General features: G+C 31.2%; 2 protein-coding genes across 4 annotated transcripts in view; one reads left to right on the top strand and one right to left on the bottom strand.

The window, feature by feature from the left end:
- The window catches only part of LOC105275088 (cytochrome P450 4C1), a 48,610-nt gene extending 47,116 nt beyond the window's left edge, over nt 1–1,494 (bottom strand). Inside the window, exons 1-3 of the mRNA XM_026973494.1 lie at nt 1,031–1,494; nt 713–890; nt 259–368 (exon numbers count right to left, since the gene is read on the bottom strand). Coding sequence (XP_026829295.1) covers nt 259–368; nt 713–881 — 279 coding nt within the window. The 5' untranslated portion in view covers nt 882–890; nt 1,031–1,494. The remainder of the gene's footprint in view (nt 1–258; nt 369–712; nt 891–1,030) is intronic.
- An 8,040-nt stretch (nt 1,495–9,534) lies between these two features.
- On the top strand, nt 9,535–15,136 carry LOC105281531. 3 transcript variants are annotated; one of them, XM_026973535.1, is made up of 5 exons: nt 9,535–10,106; nt 12,332–12,562; nt 12,622–12,814; nt 13,364–13,858; nt 13,951–15,136. In XM_026973535.1, exons 4-5 carry the CDS (start codon nt 13,759–13,761, stop codon nt 14,994–14,996), a joined length of 1,146 nt encoding a protein of 381 aa, XP_026829336.1. In that variant the 5' UTR covers nt 9,535–10,106; nt 12,332–12,562; nt 12,622–12,814; nt 13,364–13,758; the 3' UTR covers nt 14,997–15,136. The 3 variants fall into 3 exon arrangements, with proteins under 3 accessions (XP_026829336.1, XP_026829333.1, XP_019887910.1); XM_026973532.1 differs by having other exon boundaries at nt 10,405–12,562; XM_020032351.2 differs by having other exon boundaries at nt 9,535–12,562.
- Nucleotides 15,137–16,962: the final 1,826 nt, after the last annotated feature.

Genomic DNA, 16,962 nt, shown 5'->3' with positions numbered 1-16,962 from the left:
CAGTCTCTACTCTTTCTTATTAAATTTTTATCTTTTTCCTTGAATATTCCATAGAATCTGCCTTCACAATTATGTACTGCTCCCTTATAAGATAAGTAACAAGAATTCCATTTCGGAATTTTTCCGCAACCATATATGAATGGTACTATTATGAAATATTTAATTTTTGCAGTAATAATATTTAACGTTTAAAATTTAATTAATGAAATAAATTTATTTAATTAATGAAAAATACTTAGTAGTATATTGAGTTCTTACCTGAACTAATTCCGGCTTAAATACAAATATCATCGGCATGCCTCCAATCCATTCTAAGCATATACCTTCTTTAAATCTGTCGATGAGTGACAGACCCCATTCTATTCGTTCTGTACACAAAAGCACACGTTCGCACAACTAGATTTACTAATTATACTACATTAATTACACACATATATGCACTGAGAAAAATATCATGGCCTATCTAATCGGATAATCCAATTAAATAGTAACAAACGGATATATCCGATTAAATTGTATAAAAGACAAAGAAAATGATCGGACATATCCGATGAAGGTAATCGGACATATCCGTCATTTAATCGGAAAACAAGAGTAACAATCGGATACACTATTTAATTGCGGGTTTATCCGATGAAAATTTTTCTCAGTGTGACTATTAGAAAATATTTCATTTCTGCACTAATAATACTTAATTTACAAACTTTCCCACCTTTATCTAACATTCTTATAAGCGCAAGCGAACTGCCAATAAAAGGATACACGTCCTGAGGAAGATGTCTGACTTTACTCCAAATAATATATTGTCTATGCATTATCCGCATAATTTTCATTATTACAACAATGCATAAAGTGCATAATATAAGAAAGATAATATCCATTTTCGTAGTCTGTAAATATTTTAATATATGTTGATTTATAATTATAACGATGTATAATTTATGTAATGTTTGTACAAATAATGTTTATACTGTATATATAATATTTAACAACATATGTTTATACTTCATACATGTATGGTTTACTATACCTGTATTATATAATTGTATTATTACACGTACGCTTCAATCCACACTAACTCGTTAGCTCTCAGCAGTACTCACTTCTGACGACGGTTATCTAATGCTTTGAAACATTCCAATGATAGGTATTTATAGAGTGTTCCGATACATTACAGATGTTTATTCCGAACTGATTTTTATTAGTTGAGACGAAAAAAATATAATATCACTAGAGCATTTACATACATATATATGATTAAAAAAACACAGTATGTAGTGACGCAATGTTATCATTCAATGTTTTATCACATTGCACAGTATGCAGTGATAACCGAAGATGATTTGTATAACTCTCGTGCATAAAACCGGTTATTGTATTATATAAAGGCAGGTCCATATGCAACGTTTTTTATTCAGTTATAATTTTTATTCAATTATAATTGCACAAATAAAACGGAAAAAAGTGTTGCAGTACAATGATCCCAGCAAACACAGAATATAACTATTATATATCTCAGAAGTAATACGTAATATAACAGTTGTTATACACTATTAATATTGAAGCTACATAATTTCCTTTTATAACTGTAATATTACTTTGTTTTAAAACTTTATTATAACTGTGTTATTTCCTGGTTATAATAATATAACAACAATATAAATTGAACATAACACGTGATATTACAAATGCTATATTATTATTACTTTGATGTTATACAACGTGTTATATAGAGATGTTATATTCATTTTATATTATATGTATTATAACATGAATATAACATATATATTTAAAATGTTTCCTCTTTTCGTCATTGGCATCGTTGCGTTCTTTTCAGTTCTTGCTGGTTTTTTCATCGTGTCAGCGTGTTGTTGCGTGGTATGGAAGTGCTCTCTTTATCCAAGGTAATCCTTAATTTCTAACATTGATTTAAAATAAGTATTATTATAAAGACTAAATATTTGTGCATATATTTTTACTAGTATTCTTTAACTTATTGCAGTTAATCTATGCATATGTAAAATGGTGTAGTAGGTTATGTATGCAAAAGTCACATTGCAAGAATACAATACCGGGCCGTCTTCACTTCTACGGAACATTTAGAAATGCTTATCATTATCAAATGTACAAAACTCTAAAGATTGATAATGAAATTAAGTATTTCTAAATGCTCCGTATAAGTGGAAATGACTCGGCGTTGCATTCTTGCAATGCGACTTTTGCATCTACTACCATTTTACATATGCATAGATTAACTGCAATAAGTTAAAGAATACTGGTAAAATTATATGTACAAATATTTAGTTTTCTTTATAATATAATACTTAGTTTGAATACTTTTAATATTAATGTTACTGTTAGAAAAGATTACCTTGGATAAAGAGAACGCTTCCATAACACGCAACAATACGCTATGTATATTTTATATGTATATGTTTACCCAGCAAACACAGTCATATAACAGTGATATGGCCATAATATAACAGAATGTAACACGCAATATAACATGTTCGTTACATGTAATGTATATGTTAGTTGTAATTTCCCACTCATACGAAATTGCAGTAATATAACGTGTTACTAAAATGTTACTTAAATGTTATATAAATGGAATATAATTATTCTTTCTTCCTCTTTCTACAACTACTACTAGGTTTGTGTTTAATTTATTTTCCTAAACGTTGTGCAGAAGTTAGTACTTTGCTCTTATTTATTATTCGTTCAAAAATGTACTACTTCATTGTAGAAATGGACTTATAATACAAGTTGTACCGTGCCGTGATCACCGTTCTTATATATATTTTGTATCATATTTTGCATACGAGAAACGGAAGCCATCTAGCGGACGACTCGACATCTGTATGTTAAAAATGGTATATAACATAGACATAATATGCAAATATTACAGTTATATAACATCGCATATTTAAGTTATATTACTGTTATATTATTATAACCAATATATAATAGCAATATAACAGTTTTATAACACAGTTATAGTGCAGTTACAAAGAAAATTATGTAAATTTAACATTAATAACATATAACAGTTGTTATATTGCGTGTTACTTCTGTGTTATATAACAGTTATATTTTGTGTTTGCTGGGTAGAGTGCAAAATATAATAATTAAATATTTATATTTTTCCCTTTCCTCTGGAAAAACTGCGTCATTATAATATAACTATAGCGTGAGTGTTATCGTATATGTTACTGTATTAATTTATATATTTTATACATACTAATTCCAAGAAAGGTCTTTGAATTAATTTCGAGCGAAAGCAAATGAAATAGTTTGTTCTTGCTTAGAATTAATTCAAAGACCTTTTCTGGGATTAGTATGTATAAAATATATATTTTTATTCTACAGTTTCTATTCAGTTACAAAAATATAACAGTAATATAACAATTACATAATTTACATCACGATTATATATATCCCAGGCAGCACACATTGGTTTCAAAACCGTTTCATAAACGTTTTGTCGTAACGTTTCATAACCATTTTATTGAAACGTTTATTTAGGAGAAAAATGTCCACCAAAAAAACGTTAGAAGAAACGTTTCTTTTTCGGGAAAATAAACGTTTCAGAAACCGTCAGAAAAATATCAATTCTGTATATCAATGCCTCAAAGATAAATCAGTGTTAAGTCACATTTTTGTAAAAAAACTAGACTTTTATATTTTATGAATTAACTTAACATTTCCTTAACAACCTCATTCATAAAATATAAAAATTTTGTTTTTGCAAAAAATGTGACTTAACACTGTCTACCTCTGAGATACTGATATATTATGCTTTCTAAATATACTCTTTGTGCAATTAATAATAATGATAAATATTGCTTGAAAATTTATCAATGATGCTTCATATAAAATTTCTTTGGCAAATTAAGAAACAACATTTGTCACTTTGTTTTTTAGTGTACAAAAATCATTTGGAAAGCTGAACGTATATCTTTTTATGCTTTATCATATAAATAAAACTTTGATATATAAAAGTATTTTAAACGATTTCTGAAATTGGTATTGGTAATATAGAAAATTACACCTTATATACTATATCAAAGAAGACGCTTTCTTTGAGATTTCGCTTTACAATCATTCTACACACACACGCACGCGCGCACAAACACACACACACACACACACACACACACACACAATGACGATAAAATAAGAGCGACCAAAGAGGTTCCCCTCCGAACGCGCGCATGTAGAGATTATACATTCAACTACACTTTTTATTAAAAGTTATAATTTTATATTTACATATATATACATATATGTAAAATTTCAGGACCACCCTGTATATATATGTGAACTTCATATTCTGTTTTTGATAACATTTGCAGAACATAATTATAAATAATATATTTTAGAAATACAACACAATTTAGAATTGTACATTTGTACTAAAACTTCAGGTTTGTTTTGTATATGTTTTATAAGGAAAATGTCGGTACAACTTAAAAGTACGATGTTTTTAGTATTATAAATAAGAATAAATGTGATACTTAATGTTTAAAGAGTAAATAACAACGTTAAAATAAAATTAATTAACGCATATAAAAGTTGTAAAAGCATTACACACACAAGCTACAAAATAAACTAAATGTTAATGTAATATTAAACTAATACATAATATAAAACTGAAACATTATAAAATAAAATGCTAAACTGTTACTGATATTTTTATGGTATTAAAGTATATAATTTTTGTTATATCTTTTTACCACCGTCAAAGTATCAGGAACATCGCCAACTAAAAATGTGTAAAAATATATAATATTGCACATTGCGTATACATATATGTACTAAGTTTTAAATTTAAGTTTTAAATGTAAGTTTTTAAACTAAAGTTTTTATCGATTTTGGTTTTAATTTTTAATTACATAATTGTATTACGCATAACATTATAACAAAACAACTAACAGTGCTTTTATATTATCGGTCATCTTTGCGATACATTATTAGGTGGTAAAGAGATATATACTTATTTTAATGCTTCAATGAGATCACGTTTCAGTGGCGAGTGCGAGTACATTGCAGAATACTATGATAATACATATTCCTAATTGTCCTGCAAATTACTAAATAATAAATCTCAAATTCTTGAAATGGAATGGATAGAAATATGTAAATACAAATAAACATTAATATCGAAACTGAAACGATGAGAAATTATACTTTTCTTGAATTTGTCTTCAATGCCCTGGAATCGGCTAAGGCTACACGAAGAGGTGCTAATTTGAGCCAATCTTTTATGAACTTTTCTACATCATATATTGCAGCATTTGGTTCAATAGCCTTGACAATAGCTAAAAAAAAAGAGATAAATTTACGTATGATCAAATGCCATATATTAAATGTGATAAATGTTGATCAATACTAAAAATTAAGACGATACAACAATAAACATGTGAAATTATGATTCAACAATAATGAAGTTTTTGGAAGAAAATTTAATCAGAAAATAATTTTTCAGCGCAAAACTTATATGTAAACATCAATAAGAAATTAACATATGTAATATCGTATGTATTGTCTATCATGATTAGTATTTATATAAAATTTATTATAAAAGAAGAAAAAACAAGACAAACCTATTTACTAAGTCCTTTTTTTTAAGAATCTTGAAAGATTTCTTCGGTGTTCTTCCTGCCGTTAAAATTTCTAGCATAATTATTTGTAATTATTCTTTCCAGAGTCCTTCTACTGATCTGAGAAACAGTTGTGCCACCTGATATGCTTAAAGTATTAACCTATCAAACAACGATGATAATTAATGTGTTAGTTTTATATGAAAAACATAAAGCAATAAAAAAAGATAATCACAATACAAAAGAAAGAATTTCAAATTGTAGTGTTAGAATATCAGTGTTCGAAACATAAAGTTTAACTTTAATACTATTTGACACTGATGAATAGATCAAATAAAGAGGACAACAGAAATAACAATTACCATGTACTCAAAATTTGTATTAGTATCCAAAAACCTTTCGAATTCTTCCAAATTTTCATCACTGTCAACTGGAAGTTTGGGAACACCTTCCATATGAGATACTTTCGATAGTCGGAAGTGTACTATAAGTTGCTTCACCATTGGAAGAAGTATATTCATTGAGTTTTCTAATGCTCCTAATTTTATAATAATAACACGAAACAAATCTGAAAAGAACATGTAACGTTTAGACAAATAAAAGTATTGAAAAAATAACAAAATCTAACTTAGGTTGTTCGCAATCGATGCTAATCGGTGCTATTATGATTTTGTAAATATAAAAAAATCCTGTCAAAACCGTACCTGATGAGTGCCTAAGTGAAGTATTTAATAGAATGTCATGTAAGCGCTGTGAAGACTCAGTTCCTCTTGATGATGAACTTTTCACACTTAGTACAATATTACAAGGTGAACGTCTTGGAGATGAACGTCTTGGAAATAAACATGATGGAGAAGAAATTGTTTTTGACGAAGGTGTACACGTCTTATATTTTGATATAGTGCATATTTATTATCTATTAAGAATTTTATTTATTGAAACAATTTATCTGCTTTATTTAATTTGTCTTGCTTTCTTTACAATATCATATGATATTGTTATGTCCGAAGTCTGCCCGAACACATAACAATATTTATAGGTTAAGAATATTCATGTCGAGATAACTTGTTTCAATAAATAAATTTCTTAATTAGGTAATAAATTCTCAATCATGTAATTAGAATATATTAATAAATCAGTACACAATGCTTACCTTAATAAACTGGCTTTTCCCACCTTCTGTAGAGAGAGAGAGAGAGAGGGAGAGATGATGATGAAATCGAACCCGAGCTCTTCTTCTTTTTGCGGAACAGAACAGCTTTCCGTTCAAGGCAATAATGGGAAATAAGGTTAATAATTCAATTAACCAAAGCGCCGATACTCGCAAGATAGCCTAGGCACACACAAAAGAAAACCCGGCTGCATAATACACGAACGTGTACAAACATGTGCGTTCCACTGCGCTCGACAATCAACAGGCCGATGCTTCGACGTTCGAATATTTAGCGTAGAAGAAAACAATATATAGCCTTTTCTATCTCTTGTCTACCGATCATGCGAACGCGCGCTCGATGCTGGCGCGTGCAATAATTATGTTATTTTTCCGCGAAATGTAAATGTATAAATAAAAACATAAATTTAAAAATAAAATAGGTACAACTTTTTTTGTTTCACTTACAAAAGAATCATCACATCACATAAATGGACATGACATAATAATCACATAAAAGGACGTATGATACATAAATCATTTTCAATGAAAAAATTTTTTAAATAGCTTTTACGTAATTATAACAAATAAAATCTCCATATATCCAACACTTTTTGAACTTTGCCAAGATAAATTTCATATAATTATTGAAATTAATCTCTGCATTTCAAAAGTGTAAAATTATGTATACTTAAGCACACACGCACACACACGCTCACACGCGCACACACACGCACACACACACACACACACTTGTGTTGATTTTTGTCTCTCGTTCTATAATCGAGTACATTGAAACGATGTAAACTAATTAATACTCACAAAGTAAAAAGAAATAATTAATGCTCATAAATTAAGAAGAACTTAAGAAATTATTATTCTTTCTATATTAATTATATAATTTCGAATCAATTTAATAAAACACATTTTTCGTTTCTGTGGAAACGTGAAAAATACGTTTTTGAAATTTAGGTTTAGAAACGGTTTCTATTTAAACCGTTTCTCAAATGGTACTTTATGTTTCTTAGACATTAGGTACGTCTAAGAAACATATATTAGGCTAATATGTGCTGCCTGGGATGTTATATAATTATTCACTAACTTTGTTAAGAGTATATAACATCCCATACAGCACGAAAATGTTTCAGAAATATTTCAGAAGTATTTCATCTGACAGATGAAAACATCTCATAAACATTGCAAAATGTTTCTGCAACAGTTATGAGACAACTCCGGAATAGCAAAATGTCCGCGACACTTGCATTCAAAACCTTATAGAAAGGTTGCTGAAAGGTATAAATCAATCTGTAACCTTTTTGAAATATTGCCGAAAGATTACTGAAATAGCTGAAATCTTTTTGATATATTACTAAAGGTTAATTGAAATAATTTTGAAACTTTCCTATGATGTTGCACACAAATTACAAAGCTCTTATTAAAATAAATTGAAAATACTTCAGAAATTATATTTAAATTTATTATACGAGTATTCAGAAGATTGCAAATACTAAAAAGTTATAATAAAAATTATATATAAAATGTATTTATTATTTTTATTGTACGTTTTTATTTAATATTTATCTAATTAATCTAATTAATATAATAAATATGATTTCTGAAATATGCTTAATGACAAAAATACATAATATATATAAGATGTATATAGATATGCATATATATATCTATATACAGGGTGTCCGGTAATGATCGCCCCAGCTTCCGTACACGAGTAGAGCGGATCAAGATGAATAGAAAAGTCCCATACCATTTTGCGATATTCGCAATAATAATCCCAGGGGGGAATTCACAATCAGCATTGGTGTACAAAAGTTCGGCGTGCACAGTGGGCTAGAATCGAAAAAAGCTGGCCAAAAGTTGAATTTTTTCAACTCTTGGAAATCCGTGCATTTCGACCTTTTTTGATTCATGGATATCAGTATTTTCAAAAATGTGAAAGGAGTTTCGTAGGAAAAATTTCCTTCCCATTAATCAACAATTAATAGGAGGCAACGCATTAATGTTCCCAAAAACGAATTATGAATGAGTATAGGTTATAGCTTACATTCTTGTATGCGGATGCAAGTAATTTTGCTTTTTACTCTATAAATAGAATTGAAACTCTTTTCCCAAACAGTTATAACCATTAAAAATGTTTGTTCATCAATTTGTGTTAATCTAAGTTTTTGATTTCTTAAAATATAAGAAAGAAGTAAAGTTCAGTATCATTTTTTTTAAATAGCTGTAAAAGGCTGTTTGGGATTCTTGTTTTATCATCTTGTGTAGGATTCAAACTAAGTATTTCCGTTTGAATTGTACACACCAACGCACACCTTTGCGTTATATACAGGATGTTTCATTTTAATTTTCATATCGTAATAACTTGAAAATTTGGCGTTTTGGTAAAAAATGTTTGAAATGAAAGTTGTAGGTTTTTAAGTGAAGCATTACATAGCAATACCAGTATGACCTTGATAGTGTTGTCAAGATCATGTACAGATCACCGTGAAATTTTTAAATGCTGCGAAACGTACGACGCGGCGCGGTAGCGACTGTAACTTTCAAGCTTCATAACTTCGAAGTATTTAACGGATAAATACTTTGTTATAGTGTTCTGAAAAGCTCTTGAGGTAAGCTACAAAAATATCTAATGAAAACTGGAGGTTCCCATTTAAAAAATTCAAGGTGACCTTTGCGTGACCTTGGCAACGCTATTCACAGTCATACTAGTATTATTATCTAATACCTGATTTAAAATCCTATAACTTTTATTTGAAACATTTTTTTCTAAAACGTCATGTTTTCGAGTTATTACTTTTGGCCAGCTTTTTTCGAGTTTAGCCCACTGTGCAGTGGACTGAAAAAAGTAGGCAGTGGCCTATAATATTTGACGGCATTGTCGTCAGTGGTTGGGCAGTGGTAATAATGACTAGTGGCAGTGGCAATGTAGAAGGCATTGCATAGCATTGCTAAAGCATTATCAGAATTTTAGCCGGCATTGACTCGGCAATACGGCAGTGGACGTCCCACTACTCCTATTCCTGGATATGCGCATGTGCAGTCTAACAATAACAGACTTCCAGAGATGCCAGATTTCGGTCGCTGCGCACTGGTAACATTTGGAAGCATGGGAAGGGATGACACACACAACTACGTATCGTGTCCATGTGCGCTCGGGACGGTTCCGAGTAGTCTCGAGTGCACACGAAACGTATGTTGCGTCAGTCTCTTCGCATGCTAACAGATGCTAGCAATGCGCAGGCCGGCATTTTTGATAGTCATAGTTATAGTTAGCAAGAGTTTTCGTGCCTGATTTAAACTACTTTAAAGTAGTGCAGTTAATAAATTTAATATGGGTAAGTACAATTTGCTCATCTTAATGTAATATAGTGTATTAAAGACATTCTAACCTTAACGGTGTTAACTAACATCGCCCCAGTGAGAAATGACTCGTCGATCGACGTCGAAACGATGTCGAATCGACGTTGATTTGACGGTTTCGACATCGATTCGGCATCGTTTCGACGTCAATCGACGAATTATTTCTCACTGGGGCTAAGCCTCTTAATTAATTCGCTATAAAATATGCGACAAAAATCATGCGATGTTTTCTAAAAGCATCTTTTTTCAATTTCCTTTGATTTTATATTTTAGAGAATGCATCGCCGACAATTGAGAATGTACTATCCGATAAACCTTCGGAAAAGATTACATTTAACTTTTTGATACAAAACAAATTTCCGAGCCTTCCAAATAATATATTATCGTTAATAAAATACTGTAGATGGAACACTTTATCTCAGTTCCAAAACATCACCGATGCAGATATTAATCAAATGGAAAAATTTGCTCAGGAAGAATTATGGCAGCTTTTTTCAAAAGAGGAAAACGAAACTTTTTATGGCATTTTCTTTAAAAAACCTATGCTGTTTAAAATTCTTAACGGGCATAGAAACTTATTGATTAACATAAAAAATGCATGTGTGGAATTGTGTGGTGGAAAAAGGTTAAAATCAAATGAGCAAACCTGCCGCTGCAAATGTAAATGTAAGGCCAGAAATGTAACTAACAGACCTTACAGGGTAAAACAAGCCTCTTTGCGTTTACCTAAGTTGTCAAATCCAGTACCAGACTCTCAAACGGAAAATAATAATACAGCTATAACTGAAGACGAAACCCATGTACTAAACATAAGTTGTGATTATATTAAAGCTTTTTGTATTAAAAATTTAAAGGAACAGGAAGCTGTCCAAATTCTAAACAAAATTAATAAATTGAAAGTAGACGTAAATCTTTGAAGATCCTGAAGAAGATTCCATGTTTGCTCACATAACTTGCATTATTTGCGAGCAAAAAATTAAAGTCAACGTGGTTATTGGAAAGTATGGACGAAAATGGATTTGTTCAAATTTCAATTCTCATTTCAAGACCCATTTTGAAGAGAAACTAAATGAGTCGGATAAATTAAAACTAAAGCCCACACAAAAACCCTTCAAAATTACTTCAATTCTAGAATTTGTAAATCTCAAAAATCCAAAGAAAAATGTTGTTACCAATGCCAATACAACAGATGATGCATCTACAATAAGTAGCCCTCTAACTAGTCAGTCTATTTTGGAAACTCACACTGATCTGGAGTCCAGCCTTCATGATCTTGTTACAGAGCAAGTAAATACTGTCGTTCATCGTTCTGTATTAAGTGAAAGCCCCTCTATTGCAGAATTCAACAATGATTCTGACAACAATATTTCCAATTTAAACAACACTAGAGCATCAAATTCTAACGACTTAAACACTCAGGATTTTTTTGAGGACGATAGTATTTTCCATGAGGCGGGGAATTCTATCGTTTCCTTAAAGTCTCATAACGTTATTTTCACTGATACTACTAAAACATCAAAGTGGCAAAACGAGAAATATTCCCGTCGACAAAGAAACCGTAGAAGATTAGAATCCCTCTCAAAAGATCAAACAAAAATTACATCTTTCTTTGAAATAAAGGAACATGTGCAACAAATATTTGCAGAGAATACTGAACTCGGGAGCGTAATTATAAGATCATGTAAAGATAATTTTAATATGGAAAATATAAATAAGAGTAACTTTTTGACAGTCCTTATGACTTCTGCTCGACATAACAGCAGTTGTCCTTCGAATCACAACAGGTTTACTGATGAGTTGATAAGGTTTTCTTTGTACTTATTCATAATTGGAGGTAAACTTACTTATGAAACTTTACAAAGTAATTTGAAAAATGTTCTTCCATCTCTTTCAACCTTGAAGAGAACGTTAAATGAAAATGTAACTGTACAAGAGGGCGTTGTTTATATGGCAAATTAAAAAATGTATCTAAATGCTAGGAAACTTCCATTAAAAGTGTTTATTAGCGAAGATCAAACTGCAGTGTTGAAGAGAATTCAGTACGATCCAAAGTCAAACAAACTTGTTAAATTTGTGCTTGATAAAAGTGACGAAACCGGCTTTTCTTTAACTGAAAAATTTATTGTGAACTCAGCCTGGAATATACAGAAAGCATTTCAAACAGGCATTTTATCCAATAATGTTTGTTTTTATGGCACAGCCTCTAGAAGACAAAGTACCAGCTTTTTGTCTTTGCATGTTTGGGAGTGACAATAAATTTACCTATAAAGAAGTAGTGCACAGATGGAATTTCCTGATACAAGAGGCTGCGAAATTTGGAATTGTTGTGGAGGGTTTTTCTTCTGATGGCGATACCCGTTGCTTGAAAGGAATGAAAATATTTAGTAATTTTCCAGAAAATGCACCTAATGAGCTTTCTCCATATTTTCAAGTAAGTACTTTATTTGTTTATGTATCGGCAATCAGATAACACCGTTTTCAATTTTTTAGATGTCTTTTAATACCGATAAGGTGACAGTAATTCAAGACACAGTACATATTCTCACGAAAATGAAGACAAGACTTTTAAAACCAGGGGCAACTATGAAGCTGGGACATGAATATATTTCTTCAAAACATTTAGAGGAAATGGTTGACAAATTTCATAAAGACACCCATTTATTATGTAAATCGGATTTAAATTGTAAGTGATCAGTTAATTACGATAATACTTCATAGTGTATCAAATACATTAATACAATCCAATACAATACAAATATTTCTGATGATGATGATTTAAATTATGTTGGTAAAATATAATAATTGAATGAGAAAAATGCCATTTTTCGGTCGAGACTGGATCTTAGTAGCCTAATAATATTTCTTGCGTGCATATTATACAACTTATTCAATCAAGTAAACTGCGCGCCGGTCTTTAAAACACAACTCCCTATCGGAATCTACAAGCAAATCTACATATTTTTTAATCGATAATTGAAGACCGACAAACAATCAGCGCAATTTATCTGGTTAGATAAGGTGTATGATATTTACACAAGAAATATTATTAGGCTACTAAGATCCAATCTCATCTGAAAAATGGCATTTTTCTAATTTAATTAACCTTTATCGATATACTACTTAATAATATAATACTACTACTTACTACTCTACTTAATAATATAATAATTGATTAGTAAGATTTGCATTGTTGTAGGCATTCGTTTTCTAATTACTTTTTATTAAATTATAGCTCAAGATAAGATGAACTTCAATGCCGCAAAAAAAATATCTTCTGAAAAAATAAGAAATACCTTAAAGCAGAGACTTGGTAGCAAATGTACCATTCAATATCTGACCCTAATGAATAAAATTGAAGAAGCCTTCTTAAACAAATCATTAACGTGTTCGGACCGAATTTATAACATGTGGTACACAATATTTTTTTTTAGGGCTTGGAGACATTGGCTCTACATAAATAAGATTGATCACAAGAATTTTATAACTTAAAATACGTATACATGTATAGAACTTAATGGTCATGGACTTATTTTACTACTAATCAAACTAAAGGATAACCCAGAACAGTTTTTACCCTGGTTCTTTTCAAGCCAAACTTGTGAACGAATATTCCGTCAAGCAAGGTCAATGACGAGCACTTACTCGACAGTTGTAAATTTTTCTACACTAGACCTTTTGCGAAGGCTGTCCCGGATTCAAGTGATAAATGAAATCGTCACTGACTTAGGTATTATACATATATTATATATTATATATCATTTCTATATATACTATACTAGAATATAATTCAATCTTATTTACTCGACTAATTCATTTTAGGAGATTCATTTACCTTTCCGAGGGAAAAGTGCTCGTCAAAATTGGGAAATACAGCAAAAAAAGATAGTGGAAAATTAATAACACTTAGCGAAATCAAAGAAATTCTTTTCCGCGCTAAAGCTGACGTACTAAGTGATTGTCTTGAGCTAGGAATAAATACTACAGAAGAAGCTTTTTGTACGATATATATAAAGCCAGACTCTGCTGATTATTTCGATCACGAAGACAACCGGAGTGAATCTGATAATGATAGTGTGTCTCCAAATGAAAATTCAGGGTTTATTTCCGAAACAGACCTCAATGATATTACTGAATCTAAAACTATTTTTCAAAACATGGATCATCTGGATTTGAAGGATTGTAGTAAAACTGCAAACAATAATCGATCAGTTTTGAAAATAAAACTGAAGACTGGCAAAACTATAACTGTAAAGAAATCAACCCTTTGCTGGTTTTTTACTGAAAACAGAAGTCGTTTATTTGCAAACCGACTAGATAGAGTGAAGGGCATGGGCTCACAAAAAACCAAAAAAATCCTTCCAGAAATGAAATCTACGTTTTTAAAAAGTCGAAAGAGAATAAAGAAATCTATAAAACTCCCAATAAAACCAAAGAATAAAAGAAGTAAATTGACGGAAGAGGAACAAGAAAGTGAGACGGAAACTAAAGACGAACAGAAGTACATTTCAGAATGTGAAAGTAGCGGTGGTGAATATGTGGCAAAACGGAATAGTAGTTCTAATTCGGATACCCCGAAGAAGCAACAAATAGCCATTGTCGAAGAAAAATACTACGCAGTATACTATGATGATCAGTGGTATATAGGAAGAATAATAAAAATCGAAGAGACAACGTGTCAGATAAAATTTTTGTACCGAAATTTGGATAGTTTTAACTGGCCCAAGCAAGAAGACGTGCAACAGATCAAAAAATGTTATATTTTTTATGGACCTATTTCATTATTAGGCTTAAATCCATTTAATCTTAAAAGATACGACTTATGTGCAATTGAAAAAAAGTACAAAATGTTTAAAAAAGATAAGTAATCAACAAGAATGTTTAAAGTTATTTTGATTATTTAATTATTATATTTAGTGTTGTTTGAAGTTGTAATGAAGTGCAGAAGGCATATAATAATGTACAATTACATGTATAATTCATAAATAAAAAGTTTTTTAGTTCTTTATATTTTTGAGTTGTTTGTAATTGTGTAGAATATTTCAGGAAAGCTTTAGAATTCTTCTTTAGCTTTAGGATAGCCATTGGCGTACGATAATGGGCGGCAGTGTTCATAATACACTTCGCACAAAAATTAAGGGAACACCTAATGTTTTCTTAAAAACGAAGCCCACTTTGAATTAGCGTAACTTCCGTCCAAATGATCGCAGAAAAATGAAAAAAAAGCAAATTAAAGGTCAAAATGTTTACTTTTACGTCCTGTAGGTTAAAATGTCGAACGTATCCATTTTTTTATGTTATGTTACTCGGAAAAAAAATTTTACAATTTTCAATTTTCTTTTCCGTGTTTCCGCAATAATCAAGACGAGGAGAAATTTTTATCGAAATTCCTCACATCGGAACTGGAAAGTACAACTCTTCCCCTTTAATTTGCTTTTTTAAACATCTGGATACGATTTTTTTAACTGAGTTATTGAAGTTTAAAGAAAAAAACCCATTTTCAACTTTGACAGCTTATATCTCACGAACCAATCAACCTTCTGCAAGTAAAAAAAAGCAAATTAAAAGGTAAAGATCCAACTTTAACATGAAATTATCAGATTTAATGAATAGTTACTTTTACGAGAATTTATTCCCGTTTTGCGAAGCCATAAAAATACCAAGAAACGACATGTTTAGACAAAGGAATGTGGAACACATGGATCACGTCTCCCAGGTGGCCCGACGTAAGATTTTAAAGTCGAAACCTTACTAAATAAAAACCTACTTGGACTTTTCAATTTTATCAATTTTTAATCGAGATATTGCATGCTAAACATTGTCTATGCTTCGGACATCACGTTTACCGCAATCGCAGTATTTCCACAAAGTGCAAAAAACATAAGAAATAAGATTTTTATTTAAAATATCGATATCTCAGCTTACAATATTATCTTTTTTCTCTTTTTTTAAATTTTAATTTTTTTTATTTCTTTTAATTTTTTTCATTTCTTTTAATTTTTATCTTTTTTATCTTTTTAAAAATTTTTATCATTAATATTGCGTGTTCCCGCCACGACTTCGAATAACAGCGTTTAAGCGTTGACGCATATTGATGCAGCGTTGGATTTCCCGCTGCGGAATTTCTATCCATATCTCACGCAATACAGCGCCAAGCTCTTCAAGATTTGCTGGCGGTACTGGGCGCTGTCTCAATGTACGACCAACAATGTCCCAAACGTACTCTATTGGGTTAAGATCAGGGCTGTTAGGAGGGTGGTTCAGTAAGGTTATGTCATTCTCCAGGAAAAACTGTCGGCTCGTGTTAGCAGTATGAGGACGAGCGTTATCTTGCATGAAGACAAATTGCCTACCGAAACGGTGTCTTAAGGGCAGCACGTGCGGTCTCAATACCTCATCCACATAACGTTGAGCAGTCATTCCTGGAGGTGGTACAATGACCAAGTCGGATCGTTGGTTATACGAAATTGCAGCCCAAACCATTACTGAACCACCTGCATAGGCTCTTACTGATCGTACGCAGTTTGAGTTGAACCGTTCCCTTCTGCGACGCCAGACACGTTCCCTACCATCATTATTGTACAAACAAAATCGAGATTCGTCAGAGAACCATACTCGTGTCCATTGTCTGAAGCGCCAAGTAACGTATGTACGTGCGTAATTCAAACGCGCATATCGGTGATTACGATTTAGAAACGGCACTCGAGCAGGCCTTCGAGCACGCATACCGGCATTGTGTAGCCGGTTTCTAATCGTTTGTACTGCTATTCTTTGTCCTGTCGTTACTTGTAATTCATCCCTCAGCTGTCTCGCGGTTATCATTCGTTGGGACGC

This window comes from Ooceraea biroi, chromosome 1 (assembly GCF_003672135.1).
Source record: "Ooceraea biroi isolate clonal line C1 chromosome 1, Obir_v5.4, whole genome shotgun sequence".
Classification (NCBI taxonomy): Eukaryota; Metazoa; Arthropoda; class Insecta; order Hymenoptera; family Formicidae; genus Ooceraea; species Ooceraea biroi.
Note: the sequence above shows the minus strand (reverse complement) of the source record. Positions and strands in the feature narration are given on the sequence as shown.

Coding starts and splice junctions, on each gene's coding strand:
- LOC105281531 (XM_026973535.1), top strand. CDS start 13,759: ATGACGAGCACTTACTCGACAGTTGTAAATTTTTCTACACTAGACCTT. Junction 13,859..13,950: donor TGAAATCGTCACTGACTTAG/GTATTATACATA, acceptor AATTCATTTTAG/GAGATTCATTTACCTTTCCG.